The sequence below is a fragment of the Tribolium madens genome, unplaced genomic scaffold, assembly GCF_015345945.1.
Source record: "Tribolium madens isolate multiple individuals breed KSU strain unplaced genomic scaffold, Tmad_KSU_1.1 Scaffold_96;HRSCAF=242;Tcas5.2_LG5, whole genome shotgun sequence".
Lineage (NCBI taxonomy): Eukaryota > Metazoa > Arthropoda > Insecta > Coleoptera > Tenebrionidae > Tribolium > Tribolium madens.
The window spans coordinates 3,734,353-3,748,794 of NW_025401068.1; the positions used below are offsets into that span (position 1 = coordinate 3,734,353).

The 14,442-nt window shown below is 32.5% G+C and overlaps 3 protein-coding genes across 4 annotated transcripts in view; 2 read left to right on the plus strand and 1 right to left on the minus strand.

Annotated features, from left to right (window-relative positions):
• Positions 1 to 4,024: 4,024 nt before the first annotated feature.
• Positions 4,025 to 5,595, plus strand: LOC123012566. The gene is made up of 2 exons (XM_044410581.1): positions 4,025 to 4,323; positions 4,375 to 5,595. Exons 1-2 carry the CDS (start codon positions 4,164 to 4,166, stop codon positions 5,211 to 5,213), a joined length of 999 nt encoding a protein of 332 aa, XP_044266516.1. The 5' UTR covers positions 4,025 to 4,163; the 3' UTR covers positions 5,214 to 5,595.
• On the minus strand, positions 5,352 to 8,342 carry LOC123012565 (pre-rRNA-processing protein TSR1 homolog). Of its 2 annotated transcripts, XM_044410580.1 has the most exons (9): positions 8,173 to 8,342; positions 7,853 to 8,123; positions 7,615 to 7,798; positions 7,307 to 7,562; positions 7,110 to 7,254; positions 6,857 to 7,031; positions 6,312 to 6,809; positions 5,684 to 6,260; positions 5,352 to 5,633 (listed from the first exon to the last, which is right to left on the minus strand). In XM_044410580.1, exons 1-9 carry the CDS (start codon positions 8,282 to 8,284, stop codon positions 5,485 to 5,487), a joined length of 2,367 nt encoding a protein of 788 aa, XP_044266515.1. In that variant the 5' UTR covers positions 8,285 to 8,342; the 3' UTR covers positions 5,352 to 5,484. The 2 variants fall into 2 exon arrangements, with proteins under 2 accessions (XP_044266515.1, XP_044266514.1); XM_044410579.1 differs by having other exon boundaries at positions 5,684 to 6,809.
• A 170-nt stretch (positions 8,343 to 8,512) lies between these two features.
• Positions 8,513 to 14,442, plus strand: part of LOC123013782 (midasin) — a 78,165-nt gene continuing 72,235 nt past the window's right edge. The window contains exons 1-5 of the mRNA XM_044412559.1: positions 8,513 to 8,673; positions 8,733 to 8,977; positions 9,030 to 9,789; positions 9,844 to 10,007; positions 12,814 to 14,421. Coding sequence (XP_044268494.1) covers positions 8,587 to 8,673; positions 8,733 to 8,977; positions 9,030 to 9,789; positions 9,844 to 10,007; positions 12,814 to 14,421 — 2,864 coding nt within the window. The 5' untranslated portion in view covers positions 8,513 to 8,586. The remainder of the gene's footprint in view (positions 8,674 to 8,732; positions 8,978 to 9,029; positions 9,790 to 9,843; positions 10,008 to 12,813; positions 14,422 to 14,442) is intronic.

The following is a 14,442-nucleotide window of genomic DNA, read 5'->3' on the forward strand; positions in this document are numbered from 1 at the left end:
ATACCCAAGTGTTTACCAATAATGGATAATAATCAATTCAGATAATTGTGCAATGTGTACATTGTTTGAACGGTTACATAACCGCTAAATTTTTAATTAAACACAGCATATTCAAAGTTTTTTGAATAGAAACAGTGCGATTAGAAATTTTATTAAAAAATTACCGGAAACTATTCATATTTGTCTTTTGCTATTATTGCAATCGAGTTTTTATCCTCTACAATTTTACACTTTGTGGAAACGAAGTATTTGTTCGTGACAATAAGAAGGCAAAAATGTAAATTGTTAGGTAACGAAGCTATTAACCAGGAGGAGGAATTAAAACGCTTTCGGTTGTGTTAATTAATGCAAGTGATAACCTAGACCTACACATTAATATTTATTTATTTTGTTGCATTTGACAATCAACATTTGTGTTAAAAATTTCGTCATTAATAAACTCATTAGATTCGTTAAAATTTTACAAAGTTCACTGCTGATACTCGTAGTTTTATTGAATCAGTTATTTTAATTAGTTTGAGTCATGAATTACTGTCATATAACATTTTTCAAACGATTTGCGTATCTTCCGCAATTATCTATAAGACCAAGTTTAACCTTGCTAATTATTTACCATATAGAAAGAAGTAATTGCTCACGAATTAAAGATAAGTAAAAATTACATTGTTATTTTATATGGCTCTGTATGTCAGTCATCTATTCTCATTTTGTCACATTAATTACTTCGTAATTCCAATAAGATGATAAAGAGTTTTCTCTAGAGGTCGTGCAAGAAATGTCAAAAAATCACTAGTTTACACAACGATGGAGCAAAAATAAAATAATTATTAGTATTAGTTCCGGTCGTAAGAATTATCAGTTTTAAAATTCACCAGTCATTACTCGCTGTTTTGTTTATTTTGAAACGTTTTGAAACAATGCAATATTTCACAATACGATAAGAACAGAATTGCTGCAATTTAAATCTATTATAATTTAGAAAATATATTTTTAAATGTTAATAATAAGGTACGAAATTATTTTCTTACTCATTTTGTTGCAAAAAACAGATTGGTACAAGTAATAAGAAAAATGCATTGCGATTTTTGCATATTTGTGAAAGTCAAGTAATTACAACTGTGATTCTTTTAAACGGATTGTATGTAAGATTTAGAGATTTCGGTGCAGTAAAAGAGAAGATGGGTGGGATACGGTTTTGCACAATACAGTAAAACACCTACTTGTGGTTTGTAGGTGTGTTATTTGCATATTTTTAATTTTTATCTTTGAAAATGTATTAAATTACAGCCTTTCTTGAAGAAGTTTTAATAACGCTTCAACTGACATTATTTGCAAGAGTCTGAAGTAATTTTTGCTTTCTCGTTTTTGACAATATTTCGTCGCCGTAATTGTCTTATTTATAAAAGGAGAAAGTATCATTAATTTACTTATTTTTAATTCATAGCTGGTTTAATTTTGTCATGTCTTCAAGATAATTACTTATATTTTACTGGAATTTTTATTTAGTAAATTTGACAAAAGGAGATGCCCATCACGTTTGGAAAACTAGAAATCGAAGTGAACTGAAAATTTCAATAATAAATTTACGATTATGATATTATTCGATCAGCTTTCATTCAATACAATAAAAGTTGCAGTTTATGAATAGATCAATAAGAGATGCTTTATATACGTAGTAAATTAGTTTTCGTAATTTTATATTATGAGTAAACTATTTCTAGTTAAAAGGAAAGTTTTCTGCTTTTTGAAATAGAATTTTATATTCTCGCTTGCCAGATTGTGCTCTCGTTATTATATTTTGTCAAACTCTCAATCTGTAGCTCCATGGTTTAAAAAATTAATAAAAAACATTTTATTTCAAATAAGTAGACGTAAAAATGTTGTATCTTAAAAATAGAAATAAATAAATAAATACACTAAATTTTGCATAGTATGACAATCTGATGCTGTAATCTTATTAAAAGTTAAAATTAAAGAGTATGTTTAAAATAGTATAAATATCTCAAAAGATGCAATATGTTCAGTTAAAACTTTGTATAACTAAAAAAAAATTAATAAAATTATATCAAATATCAATCGATAGACCAAACACCTTGTATCTGTTATTAATAATAAAAATGCTACAATAAAGTACGATTTTTTATTTTTTTAAAAATAATCAAACTTTTTGTTTAGTTACATTTTTGCGTTGATTATTAAGATTTCTTAAAAAAAAATTAAATGTCATCTTACGTATCTTGTATAGCTCAATTTTATTTTATTTATCTTTTTCCTCATTTTTTATAATTCTTCATTAGACAAATGAGTAATTTAGTTAAAGTTCGTTAGAAATAAGAGTTAATTTCTATATAGGGATATATATGGGAATAAACATCAAGATATAAACACTTATTTAGTACATTTAGTGATTATTGCAAACTTATAAACACGTAAAGCTGAGCCAGAAGGTTTCACACTTAATTTGCAAAAGGAATATACAATATAGCTTAAAATTTCTCTTCCAAATTATTTTACAGATGTTTTACTTTTTTTTCTTTGTATATTTTTATTAAACATATAATTAAAAAAAGTAATTTGTTTATAACTATTGAAGAATTTTTTGACTAAATTCTTTTTAGAAATAAATTAACATATTTTGTTTAAAGGCTGCCACATAATGGCAAAACGTTTTTTCATTCAATGAAGTTTTTAAATGATTAAATGTATAAAAGAAACATTGTTTAGCACAAATCGTATAGATATTTTTGATATTTCATTTATAGATTTCTATTCTTGTCTGTGAGACAAAGAAAAAAATCGGAAAGCCCAAAAAGTGGCATACAAAAACACCCTCAATTATTTGTAAAGAATTAATTTGACACAAATAACTGGATAATATGTATGAAACGCATTTCCCGCCAATTACAACACTTTAGTGTCCTGCTGCTGCGTAATTCCCTTTTGAGCAAGTAGTTTATGGTCTTGTTTAATTAATAAAATATTTTTTATGAAAGGGAAAACAACTGGTTGCATTTTTATTGATTATGCAATTATATGAAGAGTATTCTTATCTAAATAAAGTTCCTAAGAATATTTTTTTTTCACTTGCTTTAGAAAAAATGAAGCAGATTAATTTGCATTGAGTTTAATACTGAAAGGTGGGATTCTTGGTTACATATATATACACATGGGTTTTATTTTCAAAATTTGGATTAAAGCATAAAATAACATAAAAAAATGAATGCTTAATAATTATAACATAGTTTTTTTTTTTAATATTTTAATGCTTTTCTGTAGGCAATTTTCGTAACTTTCAGACACCCATAGGTCATAGTAAATAAATTTAAAAATTTGCGATCGTAATAAATCACTAAGAAATCTTTATCATCCTGAGGTCATGTTGCGGTAATGAGTGATTAATGTCTTTATTGTTATAATTTGTTACTGATTTAGACAAGAAGCAGAAATCAGAATTGCTGTATGTAAATTGCAATTTGAAAATTTCTGTTATTGTTGATACTTTTTCAAGTGGGGTACCCTAAATCGAAAGATTTTAAACAGTGATGTCGCCACACTAAAGTGATAAAACAGATGATTCACTTTTATATGTCTTGTGGAATAACAATTGAGATTGTTATCGGTTAAACAAGTGCATCCAATGACAAATAATTCAATCCCTCAAGGCCCAATTTTTAATAAAAACGACCATCATAATGATTATAAACATTTAATTTAAATAAGTGGTAATTAGTCGAGATGCGGAAGATAAATCACTAAGCCTTCACTTTGCTAACAGTTGCAGAATAGAATAACTTCCCACGACGATAATTATTTTACTACTGTTGGACTATAACAGCATTGTGATAATTTTTCTGTCCTCTTGGCTAATTTGTAGTTTAATAAAAGAAATTTTCATAAAAAATTCAAAATAATTGCGTGTTGCAATCACTTGAATTAAAAATTTGTTCCATTCAACACTTCATTTTTGTTATGTATTAAATATACAACATATCGGATAAGATACCGTTATTTTTATTAAAATGATAATGCATACATCTGTTATTGGTCCAACTTATTGGATTTAGCTTAACAAGAAGAAAAAAAAACTGTTTTTAGTTTAAAAATTGTGTAAACATCAACTGGTATTCGTATGTTCATAACACTGCAAAATAGAATGGTATACTATGTGCGAAAATATTTGCACATTTAGGGAATTTTGTTTTCTAACTTTTGGCACCTTTGGCCCACAGACGCCTGCGCAAACACTCAGAAGAATCAGAGAAACGTGTTTTTGTTATTATTATGTTGAAATGTGTTTTGAGTGTGAACGTAAAAAGGGTTGGAGTAAGAAAAATCTATTGTGTTAAAAATTTTCGACTATTTATTGATTTCCAGAGCCGTTTCTTCCCAGAGGTTTCGGGAAGCGGGAAAAGAATCCCAGACCACGGTTTACCAATTTGGGAGTAATTATGAGGGGATTAGAAGACAGGACTAGTGAATACGAGGCAAATGTCGAGTTTATTAAGGACTTGGGAATTGCAATAGAGCCCTTAAATCGGCAATGTTTCAATCCTTTTATATCGCCTGATGAGATCAAGGAGTGCCGACAACCCCAAATTGATACAGTGGTGATTTATCACCGTAAACTATTCAGTCAATTTCGTTTTGGTTCAGCGAAGAGCAAAGTAAGGTTCTTAAAGGAGCTCGAGAAGATAAGGGAAGAACGTGAACCGAAAAAGGAGGGGAAAAGTGGCGATTTTAAAGATAAAACAGACAGGGAAGGAAATGAAGAGAAATGCATTGAAATGAATGAAAAAAAATCCGAAAAAGACGTTGAAATGGATGGAGAAAAAAAATCTCAAAAAGTCCACGAAGTAAAACATGAAAATTCTGAAATCAATAATCCTGCAGTTAATCACTTGGAAGAAAATTCTGAAAAAATCCATGAATTAAATCTTGGAAAAATCCATGAATTAAATGTTGGAAAAATCCATGAATTAAATGTTGGAATCAATAATTCTGACAAAGTCCACGAAATATATCCTGAACAAGACGTTGAGATGAATGAAAAAAATTCTGAAGATGTTGATGCAATAAATCTTAAAGACATTGAAATGACGGAAATTTTTTTTGAAAAATACGATGGAACAAATTTCGGAAATACTTTTATCAATCCTGAAAAAGTCGTTCAAAGCAATAATCCTGAGAATATTCACAAAACCAATTTGACTTGAATGAGATAAAAGATTTTGAGTGCAGTATGTGACCATAGGTTATTTCCTTTCTCAAAATTTGTAATATACAATCCATTATTTAGTTCCTTCTTGTATAAATTAGATGTAAGTTACTGAATAGTGTTTTAATAATATAAATAGTTTTTAAAATATATTTTTAGTAAAGTTTTAACTGCGGTACATTAATGTTGAAATAAAAATCAATTTCATTCAACACTTCATTGATGTAATACATATATTACATATCAGACAGTTATTTTTAACAAAATAATCATGTTTCCATTTCTTTATTATTGGCAATACTGACCACCAAATCTTCATATGTCCATTTAGGAAATACTCTTTTGTACAAATTGAGAAGAACTGTGTCTTGCGATTTCAACTGCCCATCAAAGATACACTTTATGTGTCCATGTGTGCCTAAAATAATCACAAAACATTAATAATTAAAAAATTTAGGCAAGGTTTACCCAAAGGTTCTTTGATATGTCCTACACGCCCCATTTTTGTCCTCAATTTACAAGGCTTGAAATAGATAATATCTTCACGATTGAAGAACAAAAACCTTATAACCGCAGATCTTTTATAAATTTTAAATGGGTGTCCTGACAAAACAATTCTTTTCAAAATAATTCTGTCAGGATTACACGACAGCAAGCTTCCCGTCGCGACCAAAACCAACTTGCCATTTTCTTCTTTATAGCAAAGAACTGGGGAGGGAGGGAATTGTATTCTGCCATAAAAAGTGGCAACAACTGTTGATTCAGGTTGAAAATATCTTTCAAACTTGTGTTTTTGGCCATTTGTATGTTGGCTGAATATGGGATTTGTGACAAATTTCCTGTAGCCACATTGGAAAATCAAGCGCTCTTTTGATTTGATTGGAAGACAGTAATTTGGGGTTCGTTTTAAAACAACGTTAATAACCGACATTTTGTATTCATGGGGTAGCAACCCAAACAGCACCAAAGGAGCGTCAATTTTTATAAAATTTGACCATAAGAGCTGTGAAACGTTCTTTATATGCACAGTAATGTACCATCCAGGCTGGAAAATAACCCATAAACTATCTATAGATTTAAAAAAAGTTATACTCACTTTAGCACCATCTATGTCTTCCAATTCTTTCAACACTCGCTTTTTCGTTCTATCAAAATTCTCAAATTGGAATATTCTTGCATAATCACTTGGTAAATTCTCCTTAGGGTCCCAAGGTGATGTTCGGAAGCTTTCAAGTCCCCTATATTTCTGAAACCTAACTCTCGCAGGCTGATCAAGAGGTGTGTCTACTTCATCAGGAAACATCTTATCAGTTCTTGCAGCTTTCAATTTTTCCAATTCCTGTCTTTCTGCTAGAAAATCCATTTCTTGGTCATACTTCTCATCATTTGGGGCAAGCTCTGATTCTGTTACAGTGTCAAACTCTTGTTCTTCTTGATCGGAATTTTCCGATTTTTCTTCAGACATTGCGTCCATATATTGGTCTGATTCTTCATCTGAAGAGCCATTATCTTCTAGAAATTCAGCGTCATCGTCTGGAATCCAAGCTGCTTGATAATCCGACCATCCTTTAGGGACTTTTTTCACTTTCTTCGCCTACAAAAAATGTGAAATTTTTATAACTTAGTCATTGAAAGAAAAACCTTGTTTTCTTGCTCTGCCATGTCAATTTCTTCACTGGTGGGCCAAGTTTGTTCCGCATCCATTGGATCTGGAACATTTTCGGCATCCAATGACTCTTGTTTAACTGGGTCAGCTCTATCCAAAACTCTAGTATCATTCTTTTCAAGTGAATCCATTCCTGTTGCATTTTTATTTCTGAAAAATAAGTTAATGTATGCAACCAACGAAACACGTGAAACGCGCAGTTTGCATAACACGTTGCTTTAAACTTACTTATTCTTTTCAATAGCGTAAAGATCAAAGGGAGCATCTATTTGAGTCATTTGAAAATCACCAATTCCAGGCAAATGCACCAAACTATTTACCGATAAAGCTGCTCCACGCAAATAACCGGTTACTTTCAAAGTTCCATAAGGCCCTAAAATAACCATTTTGTAAAATAAAATTACCAAAATATAGGATAATTTCACCTGTTTCATCAGCTGTGTACTCGTAATCCTCTGCATAAATGTGTGGCCTTCTATCTCTGTATAAAACACTTCTTCTTTTTTGATTACCAATTTTTCTTAATAAATTAATTCCATCTGATTCATTTTCCAGTGTTACCAGTTTTTCATCAGGAAACCACTTTGTAATTAATTTTTGAGCTTGTTGTTTATAATCGTGACGCTTTTTTTGTACCAGAGTATTTAAGTCACTTAACACAACAACAGGAGTTGGTAAGCCCTGCGGTTTTTTTTAGTTAAAAAGTTAAGCTATTTAATGATTGAGACAAAACCTGTGCAAATGATGACATTAAAATATTTTGTCCTGATTTATCAATTAAATTCTCTTCTTCAACCCCTCCTGCAGCTGACATTAAAAACACAACTGTATCACATATTTTAAGAGCGTCCAAAACTCCTAATTCATTGTCACTTGAGGGAGCAATAAATGAGAATTTTTGTTTAAATCTTGGAGTACTAAAAATGTGAAATTTCTAGTAATTAAGTTTTGTAGATAAAAAGTGTTCAAACCAAATGTGAGTGACTCCAGTTGGACTTTTACTAATTATAGCCTCAGAGTCGCATTTGGTTAAATACTCGACTACTTCTTTAGGATCCCCTAGTTTATTTAGGGGCACCACAGCGACTAAAAAGGGGGCATATTCAAGCCCTCCCAATGACCTCTTCTTGTTCAACACCTCGTTTCTTTTATTCTGACGTATCTGTAAAGCTTGGTGACGCCTTTCGTCGCGATTTAAGTCCCGCTTAATCTTCTTAGACAACGTTTTTACCGAAATTTTGCCTATTTAACCGAAAAAATAAACAATTGTTCACCTAACCTTAAAACTTGCCTTTCGCATCGCTGCTGATTGAGCCCTTGGAGCGGTGTCGCCCATGTTTGTGTGCCTTGTTTGTCTGTTTAAAAAGGCCAGGACGGTGGGACTGCACCTTATCAACCCCCATTTTCAATAATCTGAAATATTTTACACAACACGTGCTAAATAATCACATTTGACAAACAAAGTGTCAATAATTCTGCTGCCAATCCACTAATTTAAATGCACTAATTGTGAACCAATTGTAATCAAGATGTGTAAGAATTTTTAGTCGATTTAGTTGGCTAAGCTGTTACCGCACTTGCGCAGTTGTGATTTCAAACATGTGTTTATTAAAAGAGGTTAGAATCGTTCCGTCATGTGGTGCCGTGTTGGTTTGATGTTTTTGTGAGTTTTTGAGTGGCAAAGAAATGTTGTTAAACTGATAAAATGGACGTGACGCGTGAAGATGAGTTGTTGTTGCAGAAGCTGAAAAGTTTTTGTGAAATCAACGAACAGTTTTGCATTGCTTTTAAGGTAACATGTGCGGACTGCTTTGACAAGGTAGAAGTTGAAATTTTATTTATTTTTCACAGCATACGGAAAAGAATACTAATTTAAATCGACGCCAGAAAAATGATCTACATTTACATTACATAGCTCAACATATTATAACACTTCCAACTTATTTTCAAAGTGTAGTTACCCATTTTTCCGAATTTCTTCCTAAAATCGTGTCTGTTGCAATTGGTTATGATAAGGGTGTTAAAAATATTGGACACCATAAGGTTAATTGCGTGTTGTTGGGAAGGATTATCAGAGTTAGAAATGATTTGCATTGGTATTTAATTTATTCCACTCAACGTTTTTTTTTAAATTTTTTGTGATTATAGGTATGCAACAAAGTATTTTGAGTCAAGTCCTTCACCATTTGTGGATGAGGCTCATCCTGTTTCAAAGAAGAGCAAAATGTCTCAAAATATACCAATTTCTGAGTTAGATTTAGTTGAATCTTGTTACGCTTTATTACGAAGTAATCCTCAATTTTATGTAAAAAAGTGGAATTGGTCTGAATTTACCACCAAATATTTGGATCATGAAATTCCAGAAATACAATGGATTGCGTGTCACTGTGTTTCTGTTGTTACCCACATGAGCGAAAATCAGCTCAAAGATTTGATTTTATCAAAATTATCACCTGAGACTCACGAGAAATTTCTTTGCACTTACAATAATTTACTTACTTTGAGTAAACTAGAGTCAGTAAGTTTGGGTTTAGACCAACACCCTGTTGTCAGTATTGGTGCTAAAGAAATAGAAGAAGTCGTGGAAATTTCTGGTGTCTACATTCCAAAATTTAAATCATCAATAACCCCTCATCAAAATTTAGTTATGGTTAATTCAACTAGTAATAATTTGAGAAAAGTTGCATTTGGTTTATCTTCAAAGAAAGCCATTTGTTTACAAGGCCCGGTTGGGTCTGGCAAAACTAGTTTAGTCGAATATATAGCGGATAAAACTGGCAGAAAACTGGGAGAAAATTTTATTAAAGTTCAGTTAGGTGATCAAACTGATAGTAAAATGCTATTGGGGACGTATAGATGTACTGATATCCCTGGGGAGTTTGTATGGCAGCCGGGAGTTGTTACACAGGTGAATTTGGATGTTTCACATTTCGTACGATTTTGTGTGTGCTTTTTTCTATAGGCGGTGATTGAAGGAAATTGGGTATTACTCGAAGACATTGATTCAGCAAGTATGGATATAGCCTCAGTTTTGTCAAGTTTGCTGGAAAATGGGAGTCTCACGGTTCCAGGTTATCGCGATTCTTTGCCGATAACGCCGGGATTTCAGCTATTTTTCACTCAAAGGTAAGCATCTTCTTATAATACGAGTATATGAAGTAAAAATGAAAAAAAAAACAAACAAAAAAAAACTACAAAATCCAAGATACTGGTATGAAGGTTGTAATGACTGGTAAATGTTTAAAATTTGATAAATTTAATAAATAACTGACAGGTGTTGATGTTAGTACTTCAGAAGTTAATGAAATTTTTACAACACTCTTGATATGCGTAGTTTGCGTATTTCACAAAAATTATAAATTGTTATCTAATACATGAGTCTGACAAGAACTATGTGAGAATAAATGTATTTTTAAATGCTACGTTGTATTACCTACCTAATTACAATTCTCGGGTGATTTATTTTAGAATAATCGTTTTGAAATAGTTTGGTGTTACACCTTGATGACAGTTCTATGATTCTGAGAACAAATTTTGGGAACTAGAAAAACTAAAAATTGTATTTTTATATTAAAAAAATTGTACTTTTTTCAACCGTTTTCAGTTGAGAAAATTGTCGAATCTTTAACTGTGGAGAAAATTGAAAAGTGAGGAGAAAATATTTAAAATTTTCTTCACGACTGTAGACCAAATTAAATATTAATAATAAAAAGAAGAAAAAATGTAAAAAAACATTACATAGTCATTTAGGATTAAAAGAATTAGTGACTATTTCTATTCAGATGAATTGCTCCACTCGCTTTCGGCTCGTAATGTGAATTTTATCTTCGTCGTGGAAATGGCCAACTTGTTGAATAATACCGGGTGCGGTATCCGTTACGCCCAAAAAGAAAATCCCCACTTCTAATTAAATAAAATTGTTGAATTTTTTCACACTTACCTGAGCATTAGGAAGGTACATTCTCTAATTTTTTGGTAATTTTTCATTCACAAACAAAGCCAAAAGAAATAAAAAGTAATTTTCTCCCAAAAAGTTTAATTCTAATTTTTATACTGACCTACGCAGATTCACTTCCTACAATTGTTTACAAAATCAGATATCAATACCAATTAGATTTTGAATTAAACACAATTTTCCCTTTTAACTTTGAAAATCATTTTTATTTATGACCTGCTACTTGTGCCATCGTAAATTTAGGTGATTAAATGATTCTTTTGTTGAGAAATTATACCATTTTGTCATAAATCACGGGTATGGTTTGTGTTTAAATAAAAAAAAAACATGTACCGATTCATTTAGTGTAAAAACTTTATAGGTAAATTAACAGAAAGTATTCATAAAATACACAAAACTGTTACTGTTATCAAAAAAATAGAAAAATTCTCATATTATACCCTATCAATAATTAGTTCAATGGGCGTAACCAATGCCGCACCCGGTATACTATTTTAAACTTAATTGTTTTTTTTATAAAAAAAAACTCTTACAAAAATTTGGAAGTACCTATGGCTATCGTTAAGATGGCAGGTAACAAGGGTTTTTTGAATGAATAAAAATATGGGGGCAGGGTGAACTGCGCTCAGTTTTAGAAACAGGTATAATGAGGCTAATAAGGGTCGCTAATCCTTAAGGTGAACTGCGCTCAGTAGCATCATACCGCAACGGGGTACCCACCCATGGGTTGGTGCTTCGAACTTTTAGGGAGCACTTCTTAGGGTGCACTTTTTAATGACCTAATGCCGCCGGCACTTGACATTATTCTCTGATATGCGAGTTCTGAAATATTCTGTATTAAAAGGTATGTTTTAATTCTAAAAAAATATTGAAAGAGAAGCAAATAGATTGTGAAATGTCTATCTTATAAGTTTGACCAATTTTTTTAAAACACTGTTATGTAATGTACACCTAAACATATTTGTGTTCAGTAAATGTAAATATTAACCTATTTCGTTTTTGTATATTTCGAAATGCAAAGAATTTCAACCGGTTAATCCCTATTTTCATCAGCCTGGGAATTTAATTTTTAGTAATTTAATTCTTTACATCACGCTGAGACATATCGACCGATCTGAGCGCAGTTCACATAGGGATTAACGCAACGCAGGTAAGTAAAAATTTTCTGAGCGCAGTCCACTGTAGGGATTAAAATGCCGTGCTTGAAGTGAGCGCAATTCAAGGGCACCCAAAATATCGATTTTAATAAAACAGTAAATAGGTCTATGTTTGTGCAAATAAAGTGCAAATAATGGTATTTTTATTTGCATTTATTTTATAATATGTTTATAAATTATTGTTTGCAATTCAAATATTGGTTTGCAATAAAATTTTTTGCTGTTATTAATGTTATCTATCAAAATTGAAATAATAAGTGCCACTTATGGTTTGATTATGATTTTGGATTTGTTGCATTAATCAGTCAAAACATTTTCCCAAGAGACCGCCAAAGTAAAAGGCGGTTTGGGATTTAATAACATCTATCGACATCATGATAATTCATGCATATTCAAATCCAAATATTGCTAAGTCATGTGATATGATTGTAGTTTGCAAAATTAACAAAGTTATAAAACTGAACACAGATTAAATTTAATTAAAAACGAATTCTTGACGAATTTGGAGCTATATTAGAGAAATGTTTTAATGAAAAGTCACAAAATCGCCCATTTATTATTATCAGATTATATGACAGTGATATACAACACTTTGCAACATCCTGAAACTGAAATGGGACACTTGACGAGTTTCCCTAACTTAGCACCAAGAGATTCCAACTTACTTCATTATCACCCATATTTATGATCAAACATTTTACTCTTGTCAGGCCTTGAGGTCAAAATGCGCAACAAAGTTAGCCTGCAAGGTATACAAACTTACAGTAGTAATTACATTTTCCATCAAAAGCAGCAATTTAACCAAAATAATTTATTCCAGACTAATGTCTACAATAACCGGCCACCACAAAAAACTTTCAAACGCAATGACTTTACTTGAGAAACACTTACTTCAAATAAATATTGATCCGTTGACTTCGGCCGAACTTAAAGACATTCTAGTATCACAACACCCACAATTTGCCACGGTTGCAGACCGAATGATAAAAGTTTTTAATTTATTCACGAAAAACACTGACTTACCTAAAACAAGTCGCTTGATTTCGACTCGTGATTTCTTCAAATGGTGCTCAAGAGCCGCCATCGACTTTGATATAAGTAGTCAAAACAGTGCTTTAAAAGTGTTGCAAGATGCCATTGATGTGTTCTGTTGCTCGTTTTCCAAAACAGAAGAAGCCCTGAATTTGGCGAGAGAAATTAGTACTCATTTAGGGATTATCAATCAGAAAGCTGAGTTTTTCTTCAAAAGTTACAAACCGGTAATGAAGTTAACTGCAAGTAATTTGGAAGTCGGGCGTGGTATTATTGCACGAGACAACGATGTTTTGTCTTTGCGACAATCTTATTATTTCACTCGCCCTGCGACTGTTCTTCTAGAACGTGTATTGTGCTGTGTTAATCTGCAAGAACCGATACTTCTCGTCGGTGAAACCGGAACCGGGAAAACGTCAACGGTTCAATATTTGGCGAACGCAATCGGCCAAAAACTTGTCGTTATTAACATGAACCAACAGTCGGATTCTGCTGATTTACTCGGGGGTTACAAACCGGTCGATTTGAAGTTTGTGATTTCCCCAATTCGTAAGGAATTCGAGTTAGTGTTTTCCGAGTATTTTCAAGTCGAGCCAAACCGGACTTTTATCGGCCACATCGCTCGTTGTTACAATGAGCAAAGATGGTCAGATCTCGTTAAATTAATGACAAAAAGTTACGATGCTGCAATTTCGCGTCTGAGCCAGCCGTCGGCCCCCAAGCAACACCTTTTTCCGAGGTGGCAATCCATCGGTGAAAAGTTACACAAACTAAGTTTGCAACTGAAACAGAAAAGCGCTCTGGCTTTCGCTTTCATCGAGGGCAGTTTGGTGAAAGCTGTCGAAGAAGGTCATTGGGTTCTGCTGGATGAAATTAATTTAGCTAATGCGGAGACTTTGGAATGTTTGTCGGGGCTTTTGGAGGGCTCGCGAGGGTCGCTGTGTTTGCTAGAAAGGGGTGATAAAGAGCCGGTGAGGAGACACCCGAATTTCACGCTATTTGCGTGTATGAACCCCTCGACGGACGTGGGGAAGAAGGACCTTCCGGCGGGGCTGCGGAACCGCTTTACTGAGTTTTACGTCGATGAGTTGACCGAAAAAAATGATTTGCTTTTACTGGTTGGGAGCTATTTGGACGCTTTGTCTTTGAAGGAGGGCGAGCTGGAGAAAATCGTTGATTTTTATTTGAGAGTTCGGAAGGAGACTGAGATTAGTTTGACGGATGGGTTGGGGCACAAACCGCATTTCTCACTGAGGTCGCTGTGTCGGGCATTGATGATTACAGCGAGGAACCCGTGTGGAATGGTCAAGAAGAGTCTTTATGAGGCTTTTTGTTTGAGTTTTTTGACACAGTTGGATTCTCAGTCGTATGGTATTGTTGAAAATCTGATTGCGAAGTAATTGGATAATGGATTTGT

Bases quoted from the DNA above. Each gene is read 5' to 3' on its own strand.
- LOC123012566 (XM_044410581.1), top strand. From the start codon at position 4,164: ATGTGCGAAAATATTTGCACATTTAGGGAATTTTGTTTTCTAACTTTT. The intron at 4,324-4,374 runs GTAAGAAAAATC...ATTGATTTCCAG, and splicing joins TGAACGTAAAAAGGGTTGGA to AGCCGTTTCTTCCCAGAGGT.
- LOC123012565 (XM_044410579.1), bottom strand. From the start codon at position 8,284: ATGGGGGTTGATAAGGTGCAGTCCCACCGTCCTGGCCTTTTTAAACAG. The intron at 7,032-7,109 runs GTAAGTTTAAAG...CTTATTTTTCAG, and splicing joins TACGCTATTGAAAAGAATAA to AAATAAAAATGCAACAGGAA. The intron at 6,810-6,856 runs GTTTTTCTTTCA...CATTTTTTGTAG, and splicing joins TGGCAGAGCAAGAAAACAAG to GCGAAGAAAGTGAAAAAAGT.